The sequence below is a fragment of the Podarcis bocagei genome, assembly GCF_964188305.1.
Source record: "Podarcis bocagei genome assembly, chromosome: 8".
NCBI lineage: Eukaryota > Metazoa > Chordata > Lepidosauria > Squamata > Lacertidae > Podarcis > Podarcis bocagei.
Window position 1 is genome coordinate 23,846,573 of NC_138133.1, and position 22,963 is coordinate 23,869,535.

Here is a 22,963-nt window from a genome sequence, read left to right on the forward strand (position 1 = left end):
CTCCTCAAGGAATCCATTGCTACGGGATCTTGAGATGGCTACTAGCCATCTGCTTCTTTCTTATATATAAAGGGCAAATCTTGGGAGGGGAGGTGAAAGGCCATTAATTAAACTTGTGATCAGTAGTATACCAATGAGCAATATCTCCCAAAGCAGTATTCCCCCCTCCTTGTGACAGTTCTTAAGCCAGACTGGCTACGATTGGGGACAGAGGAATGAGCCTATAGCCAGAGACTGCATTGGGATTCTGATCAGTGGACCTGAAAGCCCACAATATTCAAAGCAATGTCATTTAGACTCTTGCATTGGAGCCCTCCATTCTTCCTTCTCTCTTGGGCCAGTGTGCTTCATAGACCCTGGTAGCCCCTTGCTGCTTACCTGCCTTCTTCAACCCCATTTCCTTAAGCGATCCATTTCCAACCTCTTGTGGGAAGAAGCCCTGTTTCTCCTATCACTGCAGGTGCAGTCCTGAAGCCTGTCACAGGAAACCAGTGGTAGCATCATTGAGCCTAGTAGAAGCAGTCCTTATTAGACCAAGTCACAGCAGAGATGCAATTAGTCCGTTTAAAAACAAGCCCATCGACACAGAAAGGAAATCTAGAATTACTTGCACAAACACTTCCTTTTTCACACAAAAAATATATATATTATGCTGCCTGACTTAAAAAATGCAGTTCGGCAACTCCGATTGATGGCTAACTTTCAGCAGTAGGAAAACAATCCATTCCCAATGTGTTTTTTCACAGTGTTGTCCTAGCGTTGGCTACACCAGGGTGGCAAAGGTCCTAGCCCCGTCGATGCTTTCTGGCCTCTTGTAGGCCTTGTGCTGGTCTCCCTCGCTGTAGGTCCTTTCAAGGCTGTACTGCACCTTCGCCGCCTGCCTCTGGAACTCCCGTACGCTCCGAATGGTGAGGAAACAGACCACAGTGCTTGCGAAATACAGGCAAGCCACCAGGAGGCCAAAAAGAGCCACGGAAGCATCTCCGCCTTGCACGCTGCAGTTCATAGATGTGTAGCCTCGCCTGGCGTAAAGCCTCTCTCTTTTCTTGCACACCTCCGTCGCGTTGACTTGCAGGACAAAGTGGAGGTAGAGGCCCACGGCCACGATGTACGCCAGGCAAGCGAGGACGTCGAAGACGCATTCCGTGACGAGCAACCGGACCGAGAGGCGATGGATGGGCTTCCCTCCGGCGACGAGGAAGAGAATGGTAAGGCACAGCAGCGTTAGGCTGAAGGCCACGCCGCCATAGACGCAAGGAGCTCTCATCTGGTTGAACTGCATGTCCAGGTCCCTCACCTCTTGCAGCTCTACCCCTTCAAAGGGGCTGTAGGCGGAATTGATGTTGAAGGAGCCCAGGCCTCCCATGGAGGTGAAGCCGGAAATGGATGCCTGAGCTGCTCCTATGCAGACCAGCACCAAAATGTTAAGTATGATTTCAACAAACTGCAAGATTCCTGCAGAGAAAGAGAGAGGAGAGTTAAATAAACTAATCCGTGCCTCTGAATAGTTTTGCTGCAGAAAAACTCATGTCTGTGTGTTTATTTATCAGCTGCCTTTAAGCGTCAAAACCCTCCTGTAAAATAAAGAGCGCAACCAATGAGGCCATCAGTGCAGTAACGTTAACACTAAATCTGAACCACACATAAGACTAAAACATAAATCCAGTTTGGTCAAATAGCCCAGTGCAATCATGCAGACAAAGGTTTCTGGGATCTGCAGCGTAGCTGTGTCTCAGGCTTGGATTGCACTCACAGCTCATTGCATGGTAAAATTGTTCCTGACCTGTACTACTAAAATCGGAAGGGTTATTTTGATTTGATTTGAAGTTATACTATGAGGCATCATGTCTTTGCTGGGTAAAAGAATGGATAAAATTAAAAGATACAAAACTATTGGACTTAGAGGGATTCGATAATAGATTCGGGTGGCACGTGTACTTATGGAAAGAGAAGAAAAAGGGACACAAATCGTTTGAAAACCATATCTTCCGGAAATCGCTAATTGAAGTATGGGACAGATATAAAAACATATTAGAAAGGGGAGTTCCACACTGGTTATCTCCATTAGAGGCTATAGTAATTAAGAAAATTAATATGAGGAGTAAGTAAAATATACGTAAGTATAATAAGTAATATGAGCAAGTAAAAGAACATGTATATGATTGGCTGCAGTATCTTCAGATAAGCGATATGTTTAAAAAGGAGGTAAAAGAGAGAAGATATAATGAAAAAGACTCGAAATTTCAAACAGAAATTATTAATAGCGATTGTAAGACAATATCTAAAATGTACAAAATTTTATTGGAATGGCAAATGATGGATGAAGAGGTGAAAGAGGTAATGATTCACTGGGCCAGGGATTTAGGGTATAGTATAGAGTTGGAGGAGTGGCAAAAAATATGGATTGAAAATTTGAAATTCACGGCATGTATTACGTTGAAAGAAAACACTATGAAGATGGTATACAGATGGTATATGACACCGGCTAGGCTTGCAAAAATGTATAAAATTTGTAATAAATGTTGGAAGTGCAAAGAGAAGGAGGGCACATTTATGCACATGTGGTGGGAATGCAAAAAGGTGAAGGGGTTTTGGGAAACAATATACAATGAGTTAAAGAAAATGTTGAAGTATAATTTTGTAAAGAGACCAGAGATTTTTTTACTGGGAGTAACTAGAAATGCAATAAATAAGAGGGATAGCAAACTTTTTCAGTATGCAATAACAGCAGCGAGAACCCTATTGGCCCAGAGATGGAAACAAGAAGAGGCACCGACTCTGGAAGAATGGAGAACAAAATTAACAGATTATGCAGAATTGGACAAATTAACGGGGAAAATCAGATTTCAAAGAGACCATAAGTTTCTGGAGGACTGGGAAAAATTTAGGGAGTATTTGAAAACTGTATGTGAGGATCACACAACGCTAGTGTGTTTTAAAGAAGCTTTGTGAAAAAAATAAGAAATATTGCAAGAAAGAAAATGAAAATAGGAAAATTTACTTAAAGGTGATATTATAATTAAGAAATGCGTAGGTAGAGGAATAACTAAGGAAGATTACCAGAGGAATTGAGGGAGGTCCAATAAGTGAAACTATGTGATGTGAAAATTGAATGTTTGGAGATTCTAAGAAAAAAACTTTTAATAAAAAAAATAATAATAATTTAAAAAAAATCGGAAGGGTTATTTTATAACGGAAAACTGGTCCATATTCTAAACAAGGTAGATGTTTGGAAGATGGTTCTAGCCTAGCCTTCTCCCTGACATCATATGGGAGAAGAGACCTGCAATGGCATATAATTCAACCGGCTGAAGATAAGAAAAGGTAAAGGTTAAAAAAGGTAAAGGGCCCCTGGATGGTTAAGTCCAGTGAAAGGCAATTATGGGGTGCGGCACTCATCTCACTTTCAGGTCGAGGGAGTCGGCGTTTGTCCACAGACAACTTTCCGGGTCATGTGGCCACCACGACTAAACCGCTTCTGGCACAACCGTGACAGAAACCAGAGCGCACAGAAACACCATTTACCTTCCCGCTGCAGCAGTACCTATTTATCTACTTGCACTGGTGTGCTTTCAAACTGCTAGGTTGGCAGGAGCTGGGACACAGCAACGGGAGCGTGCAGGGATTCAAACCGCTGACCTTCCGATCGGCAAGCCCAAGAGGCTCAGTGGTTTAGACCACAGCGCCACCACAGCTGCTAGGTGACTATCTGGCCTCTGCTTAAAATAATCTGCTGAAGGGGAGTTTGTTGCCTTCCAGGTCAGGCTGCAGAGTGGTGCTTTCTATTGGAAACCAGTGATACAAAAGTGCACAAGCCATGGAACAGCTTCACTACATAAGACACTCTTTGTCTTGGGGTCCTTCCTATGAGACCCACGCCTGAGCCAAATCTGTAACAATAATGGTAGCTCTTGTAAAAATTTTCCATTCGTCCATCAACAGCCAACTGCATTTAGTCATGCAACGTCTGCAGTTATCACAAGAGAGCATGGCCATTTTGAAGCTTCCACCATAGGATAATAACAGTGTTATTTTTTTTAAATGGCTAAGAAGTTTTTATGTACTTTACTCCCCCCTTGCCCCCAGAAAAGGACAGGGAAGCAGCAGCATATTACAAACAAACCCAAATAAAGCAACCCAGTCTGCCACAGTTAAACACGGGAACAGCAGAGAAAACGCAGATTGCAAACGTGGCCGCTTAAATAACATACAGCCCAGGTTGGGGTGTGAAAAGTAACCAATACTAAAGACATAGCAAAAACAAAACAAAAGTTTTCACAAGTGTTGAAAGGAGGGAAAGCATTGAGGTGAAGCTGCCTTGTGGTTCCACAGTGTGGATGCTGCCTCTGAAAAAGCTGCTCCATATGCCCACCCACTGGTGGGATAGAGAACAGGGTCTTCTCCAAGGATCTTGACCAATCACAGAATTGCAAGAGACCCTGAGGGTCATCTAGTCCAACCCACTGCTATCCAGGAATCTCAACAGTTCCCCATCCAGGTTGAAACTTTACCAGGCCCTGCTTAGCTTTACAAATGTGCTAGCAATTTAGACTGGAAGGAGTCAGGGTATTGTGCGGGAGAAGGCAATCCTTTAAATCTCTAACTGGTTGTGACTGGGATAGTTTAGAGCAAATCATAGAATTGGAAGGGACCCCAAGGGTCTACTTGCACTGGTGTGCTTTTGAACTGCTAGGTTGGCAGGAGCAGGGACCAAGCAATGGGAGCTCACCCCGTCGCAGGGATTTGAACTGCCGACCACCTGATCGGCAAGCCCTAGGCTCTGTGGTTTAGACCACAGCGCTACCCGCGTCCCATCATCAATGGTTACTAGCCATAATTGCCTATATACTGCAAGGTTGCATGTCAGTCGCTGGTGAACAGCAACAAAAAAAGGGTTATTGCCTTCATCATGGCATGGTTATGGGCTCCCCCCAAGGCATTGGGTTGACAACCGTAGGCGTCCAGATTAGGGTTTCAATGCTGTTATGTTTGACTTCTTGACATCTTCCAGAGTCCAGATTCTCTTAAATGAGGGTGCTCCTACCATGAAACAAGACAAGAGGAGAGGGAAGGAAAGGGGAATCAAATTAGGGCTGCTAGCACACTGTACAGAATTTGAAGAGTCTAGTGTTGTCTGTCTGAAACACCAGGCCTTTGCAACAGCCATTGGAAGACTTTTTAGTACGAAGCTTACAATCCTCCCAGCTGCTGGAAGGGACTCAAGGCGGTTGTTGTGCCTTGCAGTGGCAGAACTTCAGTAAACCAGGATGCACGGAGGACCTTCTGAAGTCATTTAAGAACTTCTTCCAAAACAATTTTTGGTGGAAATAAAAAAATTCCTTCCAGTAGCACCTTAAAGACCAACTAAGTTAGTTCTTGGTATGAGCTTTCGTGTGCATGCACACTTCTTCAGATACCAATTTTTGGTGGAGTAATTTTTGGTGGAGTGAATGATCTCTGCCAGGAGCTCTGAATCAGCACCCACTGGGATTCCAAGTGAGGCCAGAGTGTAAGGCCCAAATATTAAGCCATCTTTCCCCCCCAAACACTGATAAATGAGGCCTTGAGTACATTTGACCAACATTATTCCGAGGAGTGTTCTTAGTAAGTTATTTTTGTACTACTGTGTCAGAAAGAGTAAATCAGCGACGGGGGTTTGGGAAGGTGCTATAGCTTAGGCCTCCTTGCAATGCACAACGTAAGCTGGGGCTGCCTGTTAAATACCTTCCAGGCCAACAACACACAAGCGCACTACAAGGAATTTGTAAGTCACTTACTTTCAGCAGCTAGAAATATAACTAGACACTGGAAAGGCCTATCAGGAGTGAAAATAGACCACGTATGGGAAACCGCCCTACTAGAAAAGTTAACCAACAAACTCAAACTAGCACTGGGACAAGCTACGGAGGATGCCTTCACCCCAGTGTGGTTCCCCTTTATTACACACGCAGCACAACAGGGCAATGACCTATTCCTTGCAACAGCATACAAATCAATATAACACAACCTTGGGACATACAGTGGTACCTCGGGTTAAGAACTTAAATTTGTTCTGGAGGTCCATTCTTAACCTGAAAAAGCTGCTCCATATGCCCACCCACTGGTGGGATAGAGAACAGGGTCTTCTCTGAGGTACCACTTTAGCTAATGCGCTGCTGCCACGCCACCGCAAGCTATTTCTGTTCTCATCCTGAAGCAAAGTTCTTAACCCGAGGTACTATTTCTGGGTTAGCAGACTCTGTAACCTGAAGCGTCTGTAACCTGAAGCGTCTGTAACCCGAGGTACCACTGTAATATAAACACAACCAACCAAGCTTGGGAACCCCTAACCTCTCGCAATATCAATAAAAATTAATGAATAAATAAATAAAGGACCTACCATGTGATGCTGACACAACCCTCCCTACACTAAGAATAGACAATAGAACAAAAGAACAATATCTCCTTCAATCCCACTTTCCCCCAACTGCAAGAAGTCTATGACAAAAATTTCTCTCACCAAGCGTAAACGAACTATGAAAAAGATTATGAACTGAAAGTGGAGACAATGGATGTATTGTTCCCTGTTTATCTGTTTGCTGTGTAACACAGAAACCCCCAATAAAAAAACTTGTTTAAAACAACAACAACATTATGAACAAACCACCCTGTTGGGTAGAGTGACTGGCCGAAACCCGCCCACCGAGCATCACGACTGAGTGGAGATTTAGCCCTGGTCTCGCCGTGTCTCAACTTAACACTTCCAACGGCTACACCAAACTGGCTCTCAGACCAAGTTCTTTGACTGTGGATATTTTTCCATTTAGGTTTAGTTGCAGAAATGCAACTTGTTACTCCAGACACAATATCTGGTGTCAAGAAGGGGTTAGGTATACGCACAAGTGCAATCTTTTCCCATTAGTCTGGTATAATAAAGGCCTCTCTCTTAATGTAACTATTTACCTGTTGTGCAACCACATACGCTCAAACATTTCCGTGATGAAAATAGGGATGTCTCATTCTGTAGTGATAATTTTACTATTTATACCCCACACATCTTAACTGTGCTGCCCCAGCACTCTGGGCAGTTTCCAACCTACATAAAACATAGTAAAACAAAAAGCAATTAAAAAACCTTCCCTATACAAGGCTGCCTTCAGAAGGTTCAGGGTTCAGGGCTCTATGCCCTCCAATGAAAACAGGGACATCCTAAGGAAAAGCAGGATATTACAGGATCAAATCAGAAACCAGGATGGCTTCTCTAAATCAGGGACGTCTCCGGAAAATAGGGACACTTGGAGGGTCTGCAACCAACTTAAGAGACATAACATATATATCATTTAAAAAGGGGGGGGGGGCAAGGAACCACTACCACTGTCTTTAGAAGAGGCACTCACTAAAGGTATTGATTAATCTTCTGAATGTTGGGAGAAATGTGCCCAGGGATACTTCACAACCTTGCAGTTTGGAAGTTGGAAAAGCCTGAGCAAAACCAGCAGAAAGTCCCTGTAAATTTGTCGTGCGGAAAGCTAATTAACTTAACTCTATGCCCCTCCTTAAATGTAAAGGAAGACTCAATGGCTGCAGAAAGTAAGTTTTAAATGCAGTTATGCATAGTGCAAATAAATGACCAAGGCTTCCCTAAAGCAATACCAATTAATTACTTGGCCACTTGGGGGCAGGTTAGGATAAACAAATGTCTACCCAGAGTAACACTTTCATGCTGCATAGTTTGATCTCTTGCACCACCTAACTGCCGACTGTACCTGCCTTGTGTTTTGCTTCCTGTGGAGGAAGCCTCCCTTACTAGCAGGTGAGGCTCCCAAATACCTGCGTGTTTGGCTGGAAAGTCTGCGCAGGTGGAATGACACAGGCAAGCAGAAGGATGTCTCCACTCAGAACTAGCCCAGAGTAAGGGGCAGTTGGGTTGCAGCCTTAGTCTGGATCCAAGCTTATGTATACTTACAGAAATGCGTAGGCGACGCCAACAATCTGAAATGACCCAAAATACAAAACCTAGGTTCCCTGAAGGCCAGCAGTTTGATCAGTCGCAGAGAGATTCTTAACAAAGTCTACCACCTAGAAGTTAACTGCCAATTGTACCTGCCTTCTGTTTGTGGAGGAAGCTTGCAAAACCTGTCTTTTATTTATATGAGCTGCTACAAAGTGAGAGGAGGCAGTCAGTCGCTTGGTTTGTTTTATCATATTAGGGCAATGTTTGTCTGCGTACCTTTATAGATGTGCCTGAGTTCTCTACAACTCGAGCAGTGGGTATTTTTATTTTTGTATTTTAAAAAGGGAAACTTTTTTTAAAAAAATCCAATCAGACTCCTTTCCTCCAGCTTAAGTTTCTACCCTCCTTTTTATACTTATCCTAAGTATAGACCAGGGACACGGGTGGCGCTCTGGGTTAACCCACAGAGCATAGGACTTGCCGATCAGAAGGTCGGCGGTTCGAATCCCCATGACAGGGGTGAGCTCCCGTTGCTCGGTCCCAGCTCCTGCCAACCTAGCAGTTCAAAAGCACGTCAAAGTGCAAGTAGATAAATAGGTACCGCTCTGGCGGGAAGGTAAACGGCGTTTCCGTGCGCTGCTCTGGTTCGCCAGAAGTGGCTTAGTCATGCTGGCCACGTGACACGGAAGTTGTACGCCAGCTCCCTCGGCTCCCTGGCGCCGCAACCCCAGAGTCGGTCACGACTGGACCTAATGGTCAGGGGTCCCTTTACCTTTCTAAGTATAGACCAGGTTCAATCACTGCCCACTGCCTTAAGATGCTGTTTTTTTAATTATATGCTTGAGTCCAAAACAGAGATTCTGGGTAGACAGGTCTGCAGGAATGTCAGGGTGCTAATATTACGGGGAAGCGTAGGTCCTCAGCCCATGTCCCTGTTGATCCTCCTTAGTTGCTTGGCAATACCTGCAAACACCTATCCAATACCGTGGTTGCAAAGCAGTAACGAAAATGTAAGCCAAGTTTGATGTACTTATTATATTATTATTATATATAGCAGCACACTGAGGGGGGATTTTTCCACTTTAAAACAGCTAAGTGAATAAGTCTAAAGTGAGCATTCTAGCTAAATGCAAACCTAGCTGACATCAGGTATGTGCTGTTGCACGCGACTGAGGTCATCTCCCAAACACCCCGTTCCTCCATCGTGGCCCTCAATGGGCTTATTGGATCCCTTGGGACAGAGGTGACTTGGCCACTGTTCTCCATGCTCTGGTAGCCTCCAGACTGGACTATCCCAATGCACTCTACGCAGGGCTGCCCCTGAAGGCTTTTCAGAAGCTTCAACTGGTTCAAAATGCAGCCGCCAAATTATTGGCTGCTCACATAACCCCTGTTTTGAAACAGCCTACACTGTTGGCCAGTGCATTTCACATTATGTAAGGTTTAAGGGAAATCTTAAAAATATATTGTAGGAGGGCGGTAAGGGAGTCCTAAGAGTTATGGGGTCTCCTCGACTTCATCCACCCTGCCTGTTTGTCCTCGCCTCGTCTCACACTCCTGTAACTTTTCTCCCAAGGCCGATTCCCCAAAGAGGGCAACACAAAACTGTGAACAGCATCCCTTAGTAGCAGGCAAGGCTTCCATCTAACTGCATGTTTAGTCAGAAAGTCTGTGCAGGTGAAGCAAGCAGAAGGATGTCTCCACTCAAAACTAGCCCAGACTAATGGGCATTTGGATTGCAGCTTATTCTTACGGAAATGCTTAGAAACCCAAGCAATCTGAAATGACCTAAAATACAAGACCTGATACTAGCTTCCCTGAAGGTTACAGAATCCAACGGAGGGCTTCTTTGCTCCTCCAGCTTAAGATGAGTTCAACTAAGGCCTAAGCATGCTGTAACAATAGTTCCAATATTCACCCCACAGCGATTTCTATCAGTATCAAAACACTTGCCCGATTCATCAGAGAGAAGTAACAAAGATGCTGTGTACTCTGAGAAGTGGAATTTAGAGGATTTTAAATGAAAACCCGAAAGCGCTGAAGCTGTGGTCCTGAGGGAGGACCCCAGAGGAGCAGTGCTCAAAAAGGAAGGAAGGAAACAATATTTATTTATTTTCACAGTATCCTGGCTTTCCTCAGAAGACCTAAAGCCAGCATTCATGGGTCTCTCTCTTGCTCAGAGCACTTTCTTCACTGGAATTGAAGAAAGAAAGAAAATTCTCTGTCCAAAGAGCCCTTTCAGTTCCCTTTTAAAAAGCAGCTAGTTGAATTATTAGGCTAGTTGAATTATCTTTTTGCCCCTGAACACTGTACTGGGATGAAGTGTGGGGGGGGTGCAATGGGATACAAAATAGGAGAAGGTTGCAGAAATCTAGGAAAGGGATGTTCAGAGCATGGACCATGGTTTTTGCTGAGATGATGGGAGAGGAAGAGCCGTATTTCTGCAGCTTTGTAAAGGGAGAAGGGGCATAAATCAGCAACAAAGGGAATACAGAAGACAAAGGGTAGAAAGCTAAGGCTACATGCCTGTGAGATACAAAACTCTGAAAGTTATTTATTTATTTGTTGTTGTCGTCGTCATCAACAACAACAACATTTCCGTACCTTCCATAACCATCTAGTACCCTATGAGGGTGGATCACAAATTAAACAAAACAAAACAGCATGTATTTTTTTTAAAAAAGCTTTCTGCATACAGGGAAATATCTCCTGAGTTACATATACAGATCTGCTAGCATGTTTCCCTAAAAAAACAAAACAGAACCCATAAACGCAGATACGTGCATATAGTATTTATATGCACAGTTCATTCTCTTATTTGCCACAGAATTTGATTATTTTTTTTAAAGGCAGAGATCTGGTTAGTATTGACGCAGCACCTCGATCCCAAAAATAAGGATGCACTTCTTCCTAGGGCAGTATGACCTCTGTTCCAGTTCCTTTAAGATTCTGATTAAATGTTCTGGTTGTTAAGCGGGGGGAAGAGTAGCTTTCAGACACACATGAATTTATGCTGGTTTATTAATGCATGAGCATATCCCGGGGGAAGGAGGGGGGAAATCACTTTATAGCTATATCCTAATTTTATTTGCTGATGGGATTCAATTTAGTCACTTGCTAATTTGCAAATGGGAAGTGCCCTTGCTGGGGGCACACAGGTGACACTGAAGACGGAAGGCAGGGAACAGTCATGGTCAAGGAAGCAAGGTACTTGCTTTGTGAAGAAAGACTGGCAAGGAAGCTGGCACTTGTGTGTGTGAGTGAGTGAATAATCTGGAACTGTCCAATGGAGGAGCATTTTTTTGTATTATTATTATTAACAAAACAACAACAACTACTGGAGATGTCGGAGACTGAACCTGCAAGAAGGTCTTCCCCCAAGTCATTTCAGCTGGGGCATTCACACAACAGAATTATTCTATACACATTTATTCAAACTTAAGTTCCATTGAATGCAATGACACTTACTCTCAGGTAAGCAGACACAGAACCGTAGCCTCAGAATCTGATTATGCCTGCAGAACCGACTATACATTTATTTGGCTAATGGTAACAATCTGGTCGTTTTGCAAAATGCCATCCTATTTTAGAGTTTAGCTCTCTGCAATTCTTTTCTAGACCAACTTTTACTCTGAAATCTCTTTCAAGATCACAATATTCCCTTAAGGCAATCCCCCCCCCGCCCCGTTTCTGTCAAACTGTTGAAAGAGTTCCATTTATTCTTGCCTTCCACCTATAAAGCACACTCAAGTTTGTGCTCATTCTATCAAAAAGAGGTTCTCCGAGTAAACCTAATCGACATATGCTTGACTTTACAAAACTATTAATCTCTCTCTCAGTAGATCTAGTTGTTCAAACATGGAAAGCAATGCACCATTTAAAACACACACACCTACCTGTAGACTGAAATAGCTAAAAATGGTACTGAAAAATAACAAGATCCACCTCTAATAAGCTCTAGGCCTACCAGTAATGGAAAAAACTACTAAGTATTTTACTATGGCAGATGAATTCATATTAACCACAAAGAAGTCTTCTTACCCATTTGATATGTGATTACATCCACAGGGAGAGCTATTTATTAGGTAGCTGGATAATGCGGATTCACAGCAGAATTCTATACATGTGTGCTCAGAAGTTAGTCCCATGTACTGCAGCCTACGACAAACATCACATTTCTGTATGGTCATGAGAATGTGATAATGCTTACCAAATCAGATAACTCCTCTCTGGTTGCAGCTGATCTCCAATGACATTAAGGGTGCTTCCAGGAGACAGGTGTTTGCTATCGCAGACAATGTATTTTATCAGATTTTCCACATAAAGGGAAAATCCGGATTGGGGAAGGAAAGACAGGCTGGTATTTAGATACCAATAACATTGTGAGGACGCTGCAAAAAAACTGTCATGCAAGAGGAGCACTGGTCCCACAAACCACTTCTGCCTGGAAGCACCCTAAGCAGCTACCATATCGCAAAAGGTTGCCAAATCCACACTTCAACTGCTTTTTGTTCTGCTTCAGGGCCAGGTATGTCGGATTTAGACATTCATTCCTAAATACTCAGAGGCGTTGCCCTCCCCAGCTGTTTGGAATTTCCAGAAATCCGATCCACTGCATTCTTAATATTTGACAGCGAAAAAGAAGCCAGCTCGTTTACCTTCACCCCACCTTGTCCACTCTCCAGGAAGTGAGGAAGAAAGAGGAAAAGCTACCATCTACCTCTACCCCGCAGTAAACAACCTTATGGGTCTTTCTTTAAAGCTTAATATTTGCGCAGGCCCGGCCCTGTCATTGGATAGAGTGTGGCATCTTCCCCAGGCAGTTGATGTTGGGTGCCACAAGGGCAATACATTTAAGTAGTTATTTATTCATGCTGCATTATTACTGCTAGCAAGGAGCGTGGGGGAGAGGGGTTTGTGGGATTATTATTATTATTTGCATCAGGTACCAGAATAACTCAACTGATCTTGGGGGTGTAGGTGCCACTTGCCTCAGGCAGCAAAATTTATTGGGCAGGTCCTGGTATTGGATGATCGCAAGGCAACTAATACCAAATAAGATAAATATGTTCTTTTTAAAAAAAGATGACCACAACTTCGGAGGACCCAAGGGAGAACTTGATTGGGCTGGGGTGGGGGCAGGGAACAGAAAACAGCTTGTAATTCTCTTTAGTTTCTTCCTGCCAAGTGAGCATGCTGGGTAGAAGCCAGGGCTACAAGCCTTTTTAGTTGGCAGTTCCATTGAACAAATGGAACTCACTTGTAAATAAATACGCCCAAGACTGGGCAGCTCTTGCTTCCCCTGAGAAGGTCAAAGGGGAGAATTCTGGGAGAGGGCAAGAAATAATGCCCGAATTCCTGTAATAAGCTCAGAGTGAGCTGCAGGAAACTTCACTTTGCTATATACCTCGAGATGCCTTGATGTCATATAACATTAACAAACTGACAAGGAAAGAGTAGCCACACACACAAAAATGCCGACATTCAGCTGCTGCCGGAAGCTGAACTTCACTTTGGCTGAGGTGAAACTTCAAAAAGGGCCAAGGGAGTGGAAGGCTGGAATTTAAGGCATGAACTAAAAATAACTGGCAAAATCCAAAGCTGAAATGACTCTAGTGAGATATTTAAAATAGTCATATGAGGTGAATTTTGTAAGAGATAATTTATTTTGCTGAGGTGCGGGGTGGAGAATCAGTATCCTAAAGGTTCTCTCAAGCTTACAACTTCATAAATTGCGTTGTGTGCTGAGAAGGAAACACAAATCATGAAATGATGAAATCTGGCTACTGTGCAGGAAACTGCATGTTGAGTAAATTTGGTTATGCGTAATCCAAGGTAATCTGGACGCGGGTGGCACTGTGGGTTAAACCACAGAGCCTAGGACTTGCCGATCAGAAGGTCGGCGGTTCGAATCCCCGCAACGGGGTGAGCTACTGTTACTCAGTCCCTGCTCCTGCCAACCTAGCAGTTCGGAAGCACGTCAAAGTGCAAGTAGATAAATAGGTACCGCTCCAGCGGGAAGGTAAACAGCATTTCCGTGCGCTGCTCTGGTTCGCCAGAAGCGGCTTAGTCATGCTGGCCACATGACCCGGAAGCTGCACACCGGTTCCCTCGGCCAATAAAGCGAGATGAGCACCGCAACCCCAGAGTTGGCCACAACTGGACTGGACCTAATGGTCAGGGGTGCCTTTACCTTTACCTTAATCCAAGGTAAGCATTTAAAGGTGTGCTTCCCAGCTTCAGACTGAGCACCCGTCTCCAAGCAATGGAGCCAACCACACAACACTGTTAAAAAACAGACTGTGATGCCCAAGGTATCATTCTCCATTGCCTTTACAACTTTTGGCTAGGAGTTTGGGAAAGGGGACACAATGTTATTTAATCCCAAGAAATGAAATCGGCCGAGTATCATGATTACCATCCTTTCAGCAAGGGCACTGAAATATGCAGTCATGCTGGATTCTCCAAATAATGGAAAAAACTGAAACATTTGACTCCCTGGGGTCACTGAAGATGTATGTGAAAACCTGCGGCTCTTTAAACCTTTATCAATGACTATTTGATATGCTAGGAGATTGCTAGCCAGGTGTGGCCAGTAAGTGCCCCCATTTGTTATAAAATTGGATTTGGCTGCAAGCTGTGAATTTAAATTACTTGATCTCCTCCTGTTCTTTGTTCTGCCTGAGGAAGAGTTCAGGGAAAGCTGAAACCTCTTATTCTTTCTGCTCCCCCAACAAAAGACCCACTTGTACTCCTCTTTAAACAACTTTGTGGATCAAAGGATGCGATTGAGTAGAGTAAGACAAATGTTTGCATACCTCTTCTTGAACACAGGTTTGAGCACTTCTCAGAAAAAGTCTCTTTTCGAGGATAAAACAACGGTGGTGAAGAATCAACATATTCCTGAGGTGTTCCTGGGTTGTTTTGGTGAGGGTCTGCAAAAGCTGTGGGGTATCTAGGATTTTCCGTTGTTCCTTCTGGTGACCTACAGGTGGAGAAGGATAAATAACTGATACCTTAAGCATCGCCTTCTTAAAACTTATTTTACTTAAAAGAGAATTCTACGCCACTTTTCAAGTTCATAGATCTCCCATATATTCCCATCCACCCACCCAATACTCCCTTTATCGTTTGAAACCCTGCTCTGGAATCCTCTGCTGTCCAACACCGAGAGGACAGCAGCAAAGAGCAGGGGCATCTCAGTGCTGGCACCACACTGTGGAATGCCCTTTCAGTGGAGATTTGACACACCCGAACACTTCTTATGGTTTTAAATAGTGTAAAAGGTAAAAGGAACCCTGGAGTGACTATGGGGTTGCAGCGCTCATCTCGCTTTCAGGCTGAAGGAGATGGCGTTTGTCTACAGACAGCTTTCCGGGTCAGGCGGCCAGAATGACTAAACTGCTTCTGGCACAACAGAACACCATGATAGAAACCAGAGCGCACAGAAATGCCATTTACCTTCCCACCTCAGTGGTACCTATTTATCTACTTACACTGGCGTGCTTTCGAATTGCTAGGTTGGCAGAAGCTGGGACAGAGCAACTGGAGCCCCCATCGCGTGGAATCAAACTGCCGACCTCCTGATCAGCAAGCCCAAGAGGTTCAGTGGTTTAGACCACACCACCACCTGTGTCCCCTTTAAATACTGGTAGGCAACCCCGAAGAGATGCGGGTGGCGCTGTGTGTTAAACCACAGAGCCTAGAGCTTGCCGATCAGAAGGTCGGCGGTTCGAATCCCCGCAACGGGGTGAGCTCCCGTTGCTCGGTCCCTGCTCCTGCCAACCTAGCAGTTCGAAAGCACGTCAAAGTGCAAGTAGATAAATAAGTACCGCTCCAGCAGGAAAGTAAATGGTGTTTCCGTGCGCTGCTCTGCTTTGCCAGAAGTGACTTAGTCATGTTGGCCACATGACCCGGAAGCTGTATGCCGGCTCCCTCGGCCAGTAAAGCGAGATGAGCACCGCAACCCCAGAGTCGGTCACGACTGGACCTAATGGTCAGGGGTCCCTTTACCTTTACCTTTAGGCAACCCCTAACACACCTAATTAGGGCTGGTAGACCCTATTTGGCCTTTGAGGCCATTTTTTGCAAGCCACGCCCTGCAAACATGTCAGGTGCGGGTCAGCTGAAGACACGGCTCCCTGCTGAAAGATGAGTTTGCAGGCACTGCTGATAAGTGGTACCTGTAAAATCTTGTTTCTTTGCAAGCGCTGACAACTGGCTGGTCCCCAGCCCTTGCAAAGAGCTATGCCTTTGCTTGCATGGTTTGATTTAAAATGCTTCGACTGACATGTTGTTGATGTCAGGTTATTGACAAGCAGGTGGCCCCATCCACCTGTCAAAATATAATATGGGACTTGGAGGGGGCTGAACCACCTGGCCTGCTTGTCTGGAAGCTGTTCTTCATCCTAGATTATGAGCATTTGGGTGATTTAAGAAGGCCTTCAGCAGAAAAAAAATATCTCCCCTTGTTATGAATATGTAAAGGCTATTTCCTTTTTGTATGTCTTCACTTTGGTTTTCAGTTTTAACACTGAATATTAAGAAGGCTCTGTGCATGGGGGGTGGAGTTCCCCATTATTTAAAAGGTACGATTAACAGCATTTTAGCTCCTTTCCATAACAGCTATCATGCTTGCCCTTGGTCATATAGGTTACCACAGCCCTGCAAACTGGTTTTCAAAGTTTACTGAATTACTAACCTTAACACTGCCAAGCTGTTATTGGCTTTCACTTAATGTTCTTCGGATTTCTTATTTTAATTATTATTCCAACCCTAAGCCAGCATTTATTCACTCAATTAGATTTTCCAGTCCTAGCATCTTTTGCATTCATCTGTTCTCATTGGCAGAATTACAAGTACACCAATGCAACTGTAATCAGCAGACATTAATTACCGTGGTCCTGCATACGAGCTACACTGTCACCAATTATAAGCGTCACCCACTTTGCCGCTAGCTTTCCTCTTCTAATGAATATGATCTATAGGAACAAATTAATCAATTGGCTGTAGGCATAGGTGCCAAGATGTTAAAGTCTGGCAGGGCAGTAACCCTTCCTCCCCACCCCTTGACCTTTTAGGTTTTTTGTCTTGTGCACTGAACAGCTGTACAACATAAGCTGTGTGATTTATAAATCTTTCTACTAAACAGAGAGCAATCCCTTCGACATCAGGAATGCAGCTGCCTCCCTCTTTTAAACAAGTCACATGCCAGAAAATAAGATGCTCCAGAAACTAAGAGTGACGGTGATCACAAATGTGAGCTCTGTCCCAGCAACCATGGTGGTTGGCTGTATTTCCAGAGAAAAGAGAGTTCCTGGAAGACTTTGAAATTACCTCATTTAAACGCTTGCGCGCGCACGCTCTCTCTCTCTCTCTATATATATATACAGTGGTAAAGGTAAAGGTAAAGGGACCCCTGACCATTAGGTCCAGTCGTGACTGACTCTGGGGTTGCAGCACTCATCTCGCTTTATTGGCCGAGGGAGCCGGCGTACAGCTTCCGGGTCATGTGGCCAGCATGACTAACCCGCTTCTGGAGAACCAGAGCAGCACACGGAAACACTGTTTACCTTCCTGCTGGAGCAGTACCTATTTATCTACTTGCACTTTGACGTGCTTTCGAACTGCTAGGTTGGCAAGAGCAAGGACCGAGCAACGGGAGTTCACCCCATCGCGGGGATTTGAACCGCCGACCTTCTGATCGGCAAGTCCTAGGCTCTGTGGTTTAACCCATAGTGCCACCCGCATCCATATACAGTGGTACCTCGGGTTAAGTACTTAAATCCGTTCTGGAGGTCCGTTCTTAACCTGAAACTCTTCTTAACCTGAAGCACCACTTTAGCTAATGGGGCCTCCTGCTGCTGCCATGCCGCTGGAGCATGATTTCTGTTCTCATCCTGAAGCAAAGTTCTTAACCCAAGGTACTATTTCTGGGTTAACGGAGTCTGTAACCTGAAGTGTATGTAACCCGAGGTATGACTGTATTAAAATAAAATATAAATATATTAAAAAGTCTAATGCTTTAGAATAATGCAGCCTCAGTGGATTATAAAGAGAGGGAGGGCATACATATTTTTAATTCAGTGTCCCTCCCCTCCCCCATGGAAGGAGACTATTTACATCTAAATGGATGCTCACGCGAATGTTAATAAGCCAGCAAAATATACCATGACTTTGTATTGTGTTGCATTGGAATGTTCTCAAATGGCTCAGCCACTCCTTTATAAGGAAGCAAAAAATACAAGTGAGTGCCAATTTATGTGTGTGCACAGGACCACAGCCTCAGTCACCTTCGTTCACAACAATGCCATCCTTTCCCAGTACACAGAACTATTATAATGTCATGCATGGAAAGATACTGGAATGAGTTGTTGCTCCCTGTCCCCACGGTGACGCCTTTTCTGGCTTGGAAATCACCCATGAAGACAGATCCATCTGCACTACCCTTAACAAACTCCCAGGATGCTTTGGGGGAAAGCCACAGCTGTTTAAAGTGGCATGATGGACCCCAAAGAGTAGTAGAAATATGGCATACTGTGCATTATTTGGCTCCCTGCTTCCTGTGTCCCGTTTTCATTCTTTAAACTTACCTTCCATTTGAAGGATACGGTTTCCTATTTCTTTCTTCAATATATCGGCTGGACCTTGGGCTCTCCCTCTGTCTGTAATCTGTATTGTGATGAGGTCTCTCTGAGTGAGCCATCTTCTGCCTTGCTGAAGTTGTCTGCAGGTATAGAAAACACAAAATCTATTGATTCAATTTGCTGAATGACTAGCGTTTGCAAAACAACATTACATTTATTACTCGGTAAGGAAGACAAAGGAGGTATATTGGTGGGGAGGGGCAGGTAATTCTATGTAAGCAAATTGCAACTGTAGTCTTTTTAAAGCTTGTGGTGTCATATGTGTCAAAATGAGCAGAGGACCTACCAAGCCCTCAAAGGTAAAAAACAACAACCCTCATATAGTCTGAAGCTGTGAAAGTTAGGAAAACGCTAATGGGGGGGAAATGAGAGAAATACTAAAAACAAATGGAGGTGGAAATCCTGCTTTATTTTAAGCATCAGCAAAACCCATACAGTGGTACCTCAGGTTAAGAACTTAATTCGTTCCGGGGGTCTGTTCTTAACCTAAAACTGTTCTTAACCTGAAGCACCACTTTAGCTAATGGGGCCTCCTGCTGCCGCCGGAGCACAATTTCTGTTCTCATCCTGAAGCAAAGTTCTTAACCCGAGGTACTGTTTCTGGGTTAGCGGAGTCTGTAACCTGAAGCGTCTGTAACCTGAGGTACCACTGTACATGGAAACGAAATGAATAGAGAGCTCTATACCCAGTTCCAAAATCATTCATTTAAAATGTGGAACCATCGCAAACAATGATAAAATTGATAAAAAAATGATTACCGTATTTTTCCGTGTATGAGATGACCCCATGTATAAGACAACCCCTATTTTTTTAAACCCAAAATTAAGAAATTAAGTTGTTTAGCTTTTTTGGGGGTAGGGGAGGTCACTTCCGCCAATCACTCACCCGCCTGCCCGCCACTGCCGATCGCTTGCCACAACTACTGCCAATTGCACACCTTGCTGCAGCTACCAATTGCCTGCCTGCTCGCCGCCACCAACAGCCCACCCACCCAACTGCCCACAGCCAATTGCCAGAAGGCCTTGCCGCAGCCACCAACCACCTGCCCAATCGCCGCTGCCAATCTCCTGCTTGCTGCTGCCATTAATCGCATGTCCCCCCTCTGCATTCACTATCCATGTATAAGACAACACCCTATTTTTGCCTAATTTTTTTTTTGGCAAAAAGCATCGTCTTATACATGGAAAAATACGGTAATTCCCAGAAATGCAGCTTCTTTAATTCTGTACACACACCACCCCCGGAAAGTACAGCTCGCCACCAGTTTACTTTCTTCAGCACAGCCAGCTAAAATCTTCTACAGACTGGTTCATACACTGGTTCATATACAAGACATACGTAACAATGTTGCAGTTGTCAAAACCTATTTCTCATGGGCTCCACCAGGCAGAGGGCCTTGTTGGTACTGGCACCCACCCTATGGAACGCCTTCCCATCAGATGTTAAGGAGAGGAGTAATTATATAACATTTAGGAAACATGTGAAGGCAGCTCTGTACAGGGAAGCTTTTTAAGGCTTAATGTTTTACTATGTTTTTATATATGCTGGAAGATGCCCAGAGTGGCTGGGGCAACCCAGTCAGATGGGTGGGGTATAAATAATAAATCATCATCATCATCATCACATGGGGAGTTAAAGCCTGCTGTGCTTGCTGCTGCAGAAACTAAGGAATTGTTTGTTTTGGGGTTTTCCATTTGTAACAAAAAGCATGTGCACTGTATTAGGGTAGTTCATGGGTAGACAAACTTAAGGCTCGGGGGCTGGATCCAGCCCAATCCCCTTCGAAAACCGGCCCACGGACGGTCCGGGAATCAGCATGTTTCTACATGAGTAGAATGTGTCCTTTTATTTAAAATGCATCTCTGGGTTATTTGTAGGGCCTGCCTGGTGTTTTTGCATGAGTAGAATGTGTGCTTTTATTAAAAAGGCATCTCTGGGCTATTTGTGGGGCAGAGGAATTCGTTCATCCCCCCCCATATACTCCCCCCACAAGGTCTGAGGGACAGTGGACTGCTAAAAAAGTTTGCTGACCCCTGAGGTAGTTGGATAGAAGGGAGTTGGGTGGAGGAGCCAGGATTCCAACCAATGAAGTCTTCTTCCAGCTACTCCTGTTGTCACTGTTTTGCCTTATACCACTCAGATGGACAGATTTCACCCAAGGGCCTCTGTTATGGAGCAGCAGCTTTAAGCAAGGACTTAGGTTCAAAAATGTGCAATTGTGACAAGAAAACAGGAAGCTGCTAATTATACAGAATCAGACCAGGGGTCCGTTTAAGACTAAGTCAATTCTGTCGAAGCTGATTGGCAGTGGTGCTCCAAGATCAATTCCTGGGTATTGAGCTTGGGACCCTTTTCTGCACTGACCTATGGCCCTTCCCCCAATGGGAGAAGCTGCCTTCTTCCTTCTACGCAAGAGCTCCAGGAATGCTGCCCTGCCCTGCACCTGGCAGTTTGGATTGCAGGCTACTCTTTTCTCCCCCCATCCAGTCTGCAAATAGACTTCTTTGCAAAGTTGGATTTGCTGAGTTTCAAGAATGGAAAAAAGCATCCAGATTTTTGGGGGGAGGGACCTGCTCTCTCCTTCTCATTCTCTGCAATCCAAAAGCCTACCCAAAACTCCCCCAAAAAACTCTACCCAGTTGCAGCAAGAGGAGGCACAATATTTAAACGTTGTGTGGACAGAGTGAGGTGTCAGGTGTCTATTGACATGCGTAGGGCAGCTACCTTTGCTGTGGCAAAATACAGGACAGGGCGGGGCGGTTGTGGGGGGCGATTCCCCCCCCCAAATCTGATGCTGAAGTGACTTCAAAGCAATCCTTTACAATCTATCACAGCCTAGCAGAATGGGCATGGGTGTAGCCAAGGGGGGGTGTTGCCCCCCAAAATCATTGAAAAGCAATAAAAATACTAAATTAACTGAGGTGCCCCCCCTAAATCCTCAAAAATCATTGAAAAGCAATAAAAACACTAAATTAACCGAGGTTCTAACCCTCCCCCTAGCAGAAGACTGCCCCCCCAAAAAAACCCCTGCCTCCCTTAATGTCCTCTTTTATGGGGGATTTTTACCCGTGACCCCCCCCAAACCCCTCAACTAATTTTTGGGAGTGATCTCCTTTATATATATATATATATAAAGCTCCACCTGTGCTGAAACCTTTTACACATCCTTTCAAAAAACATGAGTTTGGAGAGGACCCCCAACTTGGCAGAGATTGAGAGAGATTCTGAAACACAATACTGTTATCGACGCAGGACGTATCATTTCACACTGAAATACAGGTGGCAACCTTAGTAGAGGGGAGGAGGCTGGCATGAAACCCCCGGACCTCAAACTGGGCGGGAACTGGCAAAGGTTTTGGGGGACCACCCCCCACCCCCCGCTCTGAAGCCACACTATATTTACTGGTTTGGCGTATAACTCCCATTTCCCTGGGACTCACCTCTGCGCTTGCAAGAGAGTCCTCTGCAAGGCCCTCCCCACAAGCCCAGGCGCTCAGGACCTTTGCGCCGTTGCTGGAGGCACGTCGGAAGAGAATTCGGGCTCGAAGTGGGAGAAAGAGTCTTCTCTGTTTCCTCCCGAGAGGCTCTCCGGAGACCAGCAGGGCTGCATTTCCTTGTTTTCTTTGTGTGTGAGAGAGAGAAGGGGGGAGAGAGAAAGAAAGAAAGGAGGGCGGCGGAGGGGGAAGGAGAGTGCGCGCAGGTAGGACTCGCCCGCGTCCCGCCCCTCGGCTCTTCTTCTTCTTCCTCAGGAGAGAGGCGGGTTTCGCTTGGCGCCGCCCGGAGTTTCACCGGCTCTCGAAGCCCAGAGAAGTGACCTGCGGAACCTGAGGGCAGCCAGCGGGAGGGGGCGGGCCCAGGAGGACGGAATGGCGCGGCCGCCGCCGCCTCCGCCGCCGCCTCCGCGCGCTCTGAGGGGCGAGGGCGCGCGCGGGTGGCGGCGGGGAAATCAGCCCCAGGAAAGGGAGCAGGTGCAGCGAAAGGGCGAGGCTCCTGTGGAGAAAGGGGGTTTGCAAGAAAGGCAGTGCAAGTAGGAAGCCCACCTGTGGAGGGAACGTGGCCCTCAGAGAGAGAGAGAGGTCTGAGGGCGAAAAAGCGAAGAGTTGATTTATGAATCCTGTGGAACGTCCTCCCACCAGATGTCAAAGAGAGAACAACTACCAGACTTTTAGAAGACACCTGAAGGCAGCCCTGTTTAGGGAAGCTCTTAATGTTTGATGCATTACTGTATTTTAATATTTTGTTGGAAGCTGCCCAGAGTGGCTGGGGAAGCCCAGCCAGATGGGTGGGGTATAAATAAATGATGATGATGATGATGATGATGATGAATTGCTTCCCATAAAGTGATTTAACGTAGTGACCTGGGGTGGGATTTGACAGTACAAT

The 22,963-nt window shown here is 45.1% G+C and overlaps 2 protein-coding genes and 1 long non-coding RNA gene across 3 annotated transcripts in view; 1 reads left to right on the plus strand and 2 right to left on the minus strand.

The window, feature by feature from the left end:
- PHLPP1 (PH domain and leucine rich repeat protein phosphatase 1) overlaps positions 1 to 879 on the plus strand; it is a 163,582-nt gene extending 162,703 nt beyond the window's left edge. The window contains exon 18 of the transcript XR_014011028.1: positions 747 to 879. The gene's annotated coding sequence lies outside the window, so the exon portion shown is untranslated. The remainder of the gene's footprint in view (positions 1 to 746) is intronic.
- LOC308594036 overlaps positions 1 to 22,963 on the minus strand; it is a 294,206-nt gene that overhangs the window by 264,273 nt on the left and 6,970 nt on the right. The window lies entirely within an intron of this gene.
- Positions 764 to 22,320, minus strand: LOC308593833 (MARVEL domain-containing protein 3-like; the record flags this gene model as incomplete). Its single annotated transcript, XM_081206573.1, has 4 exons — positions 22,021 to 22,320; positions 18,526 to 18,659; positions 14,752 to 14,918; positions 764 to 1,455 (listed from the first exon to the last, which is right to left on the minus strand). The coding sequence occupies exons 2-4, from the start codon at positions 18,636 to 18,638 to the stop codon at positions 764 to 766; spliced, it is 972 nt and encodes a 323-aa protein (XP_081062699.1). The 5' UTR covers positions 18,639 to 18,659; positions 22,021 to 22,320.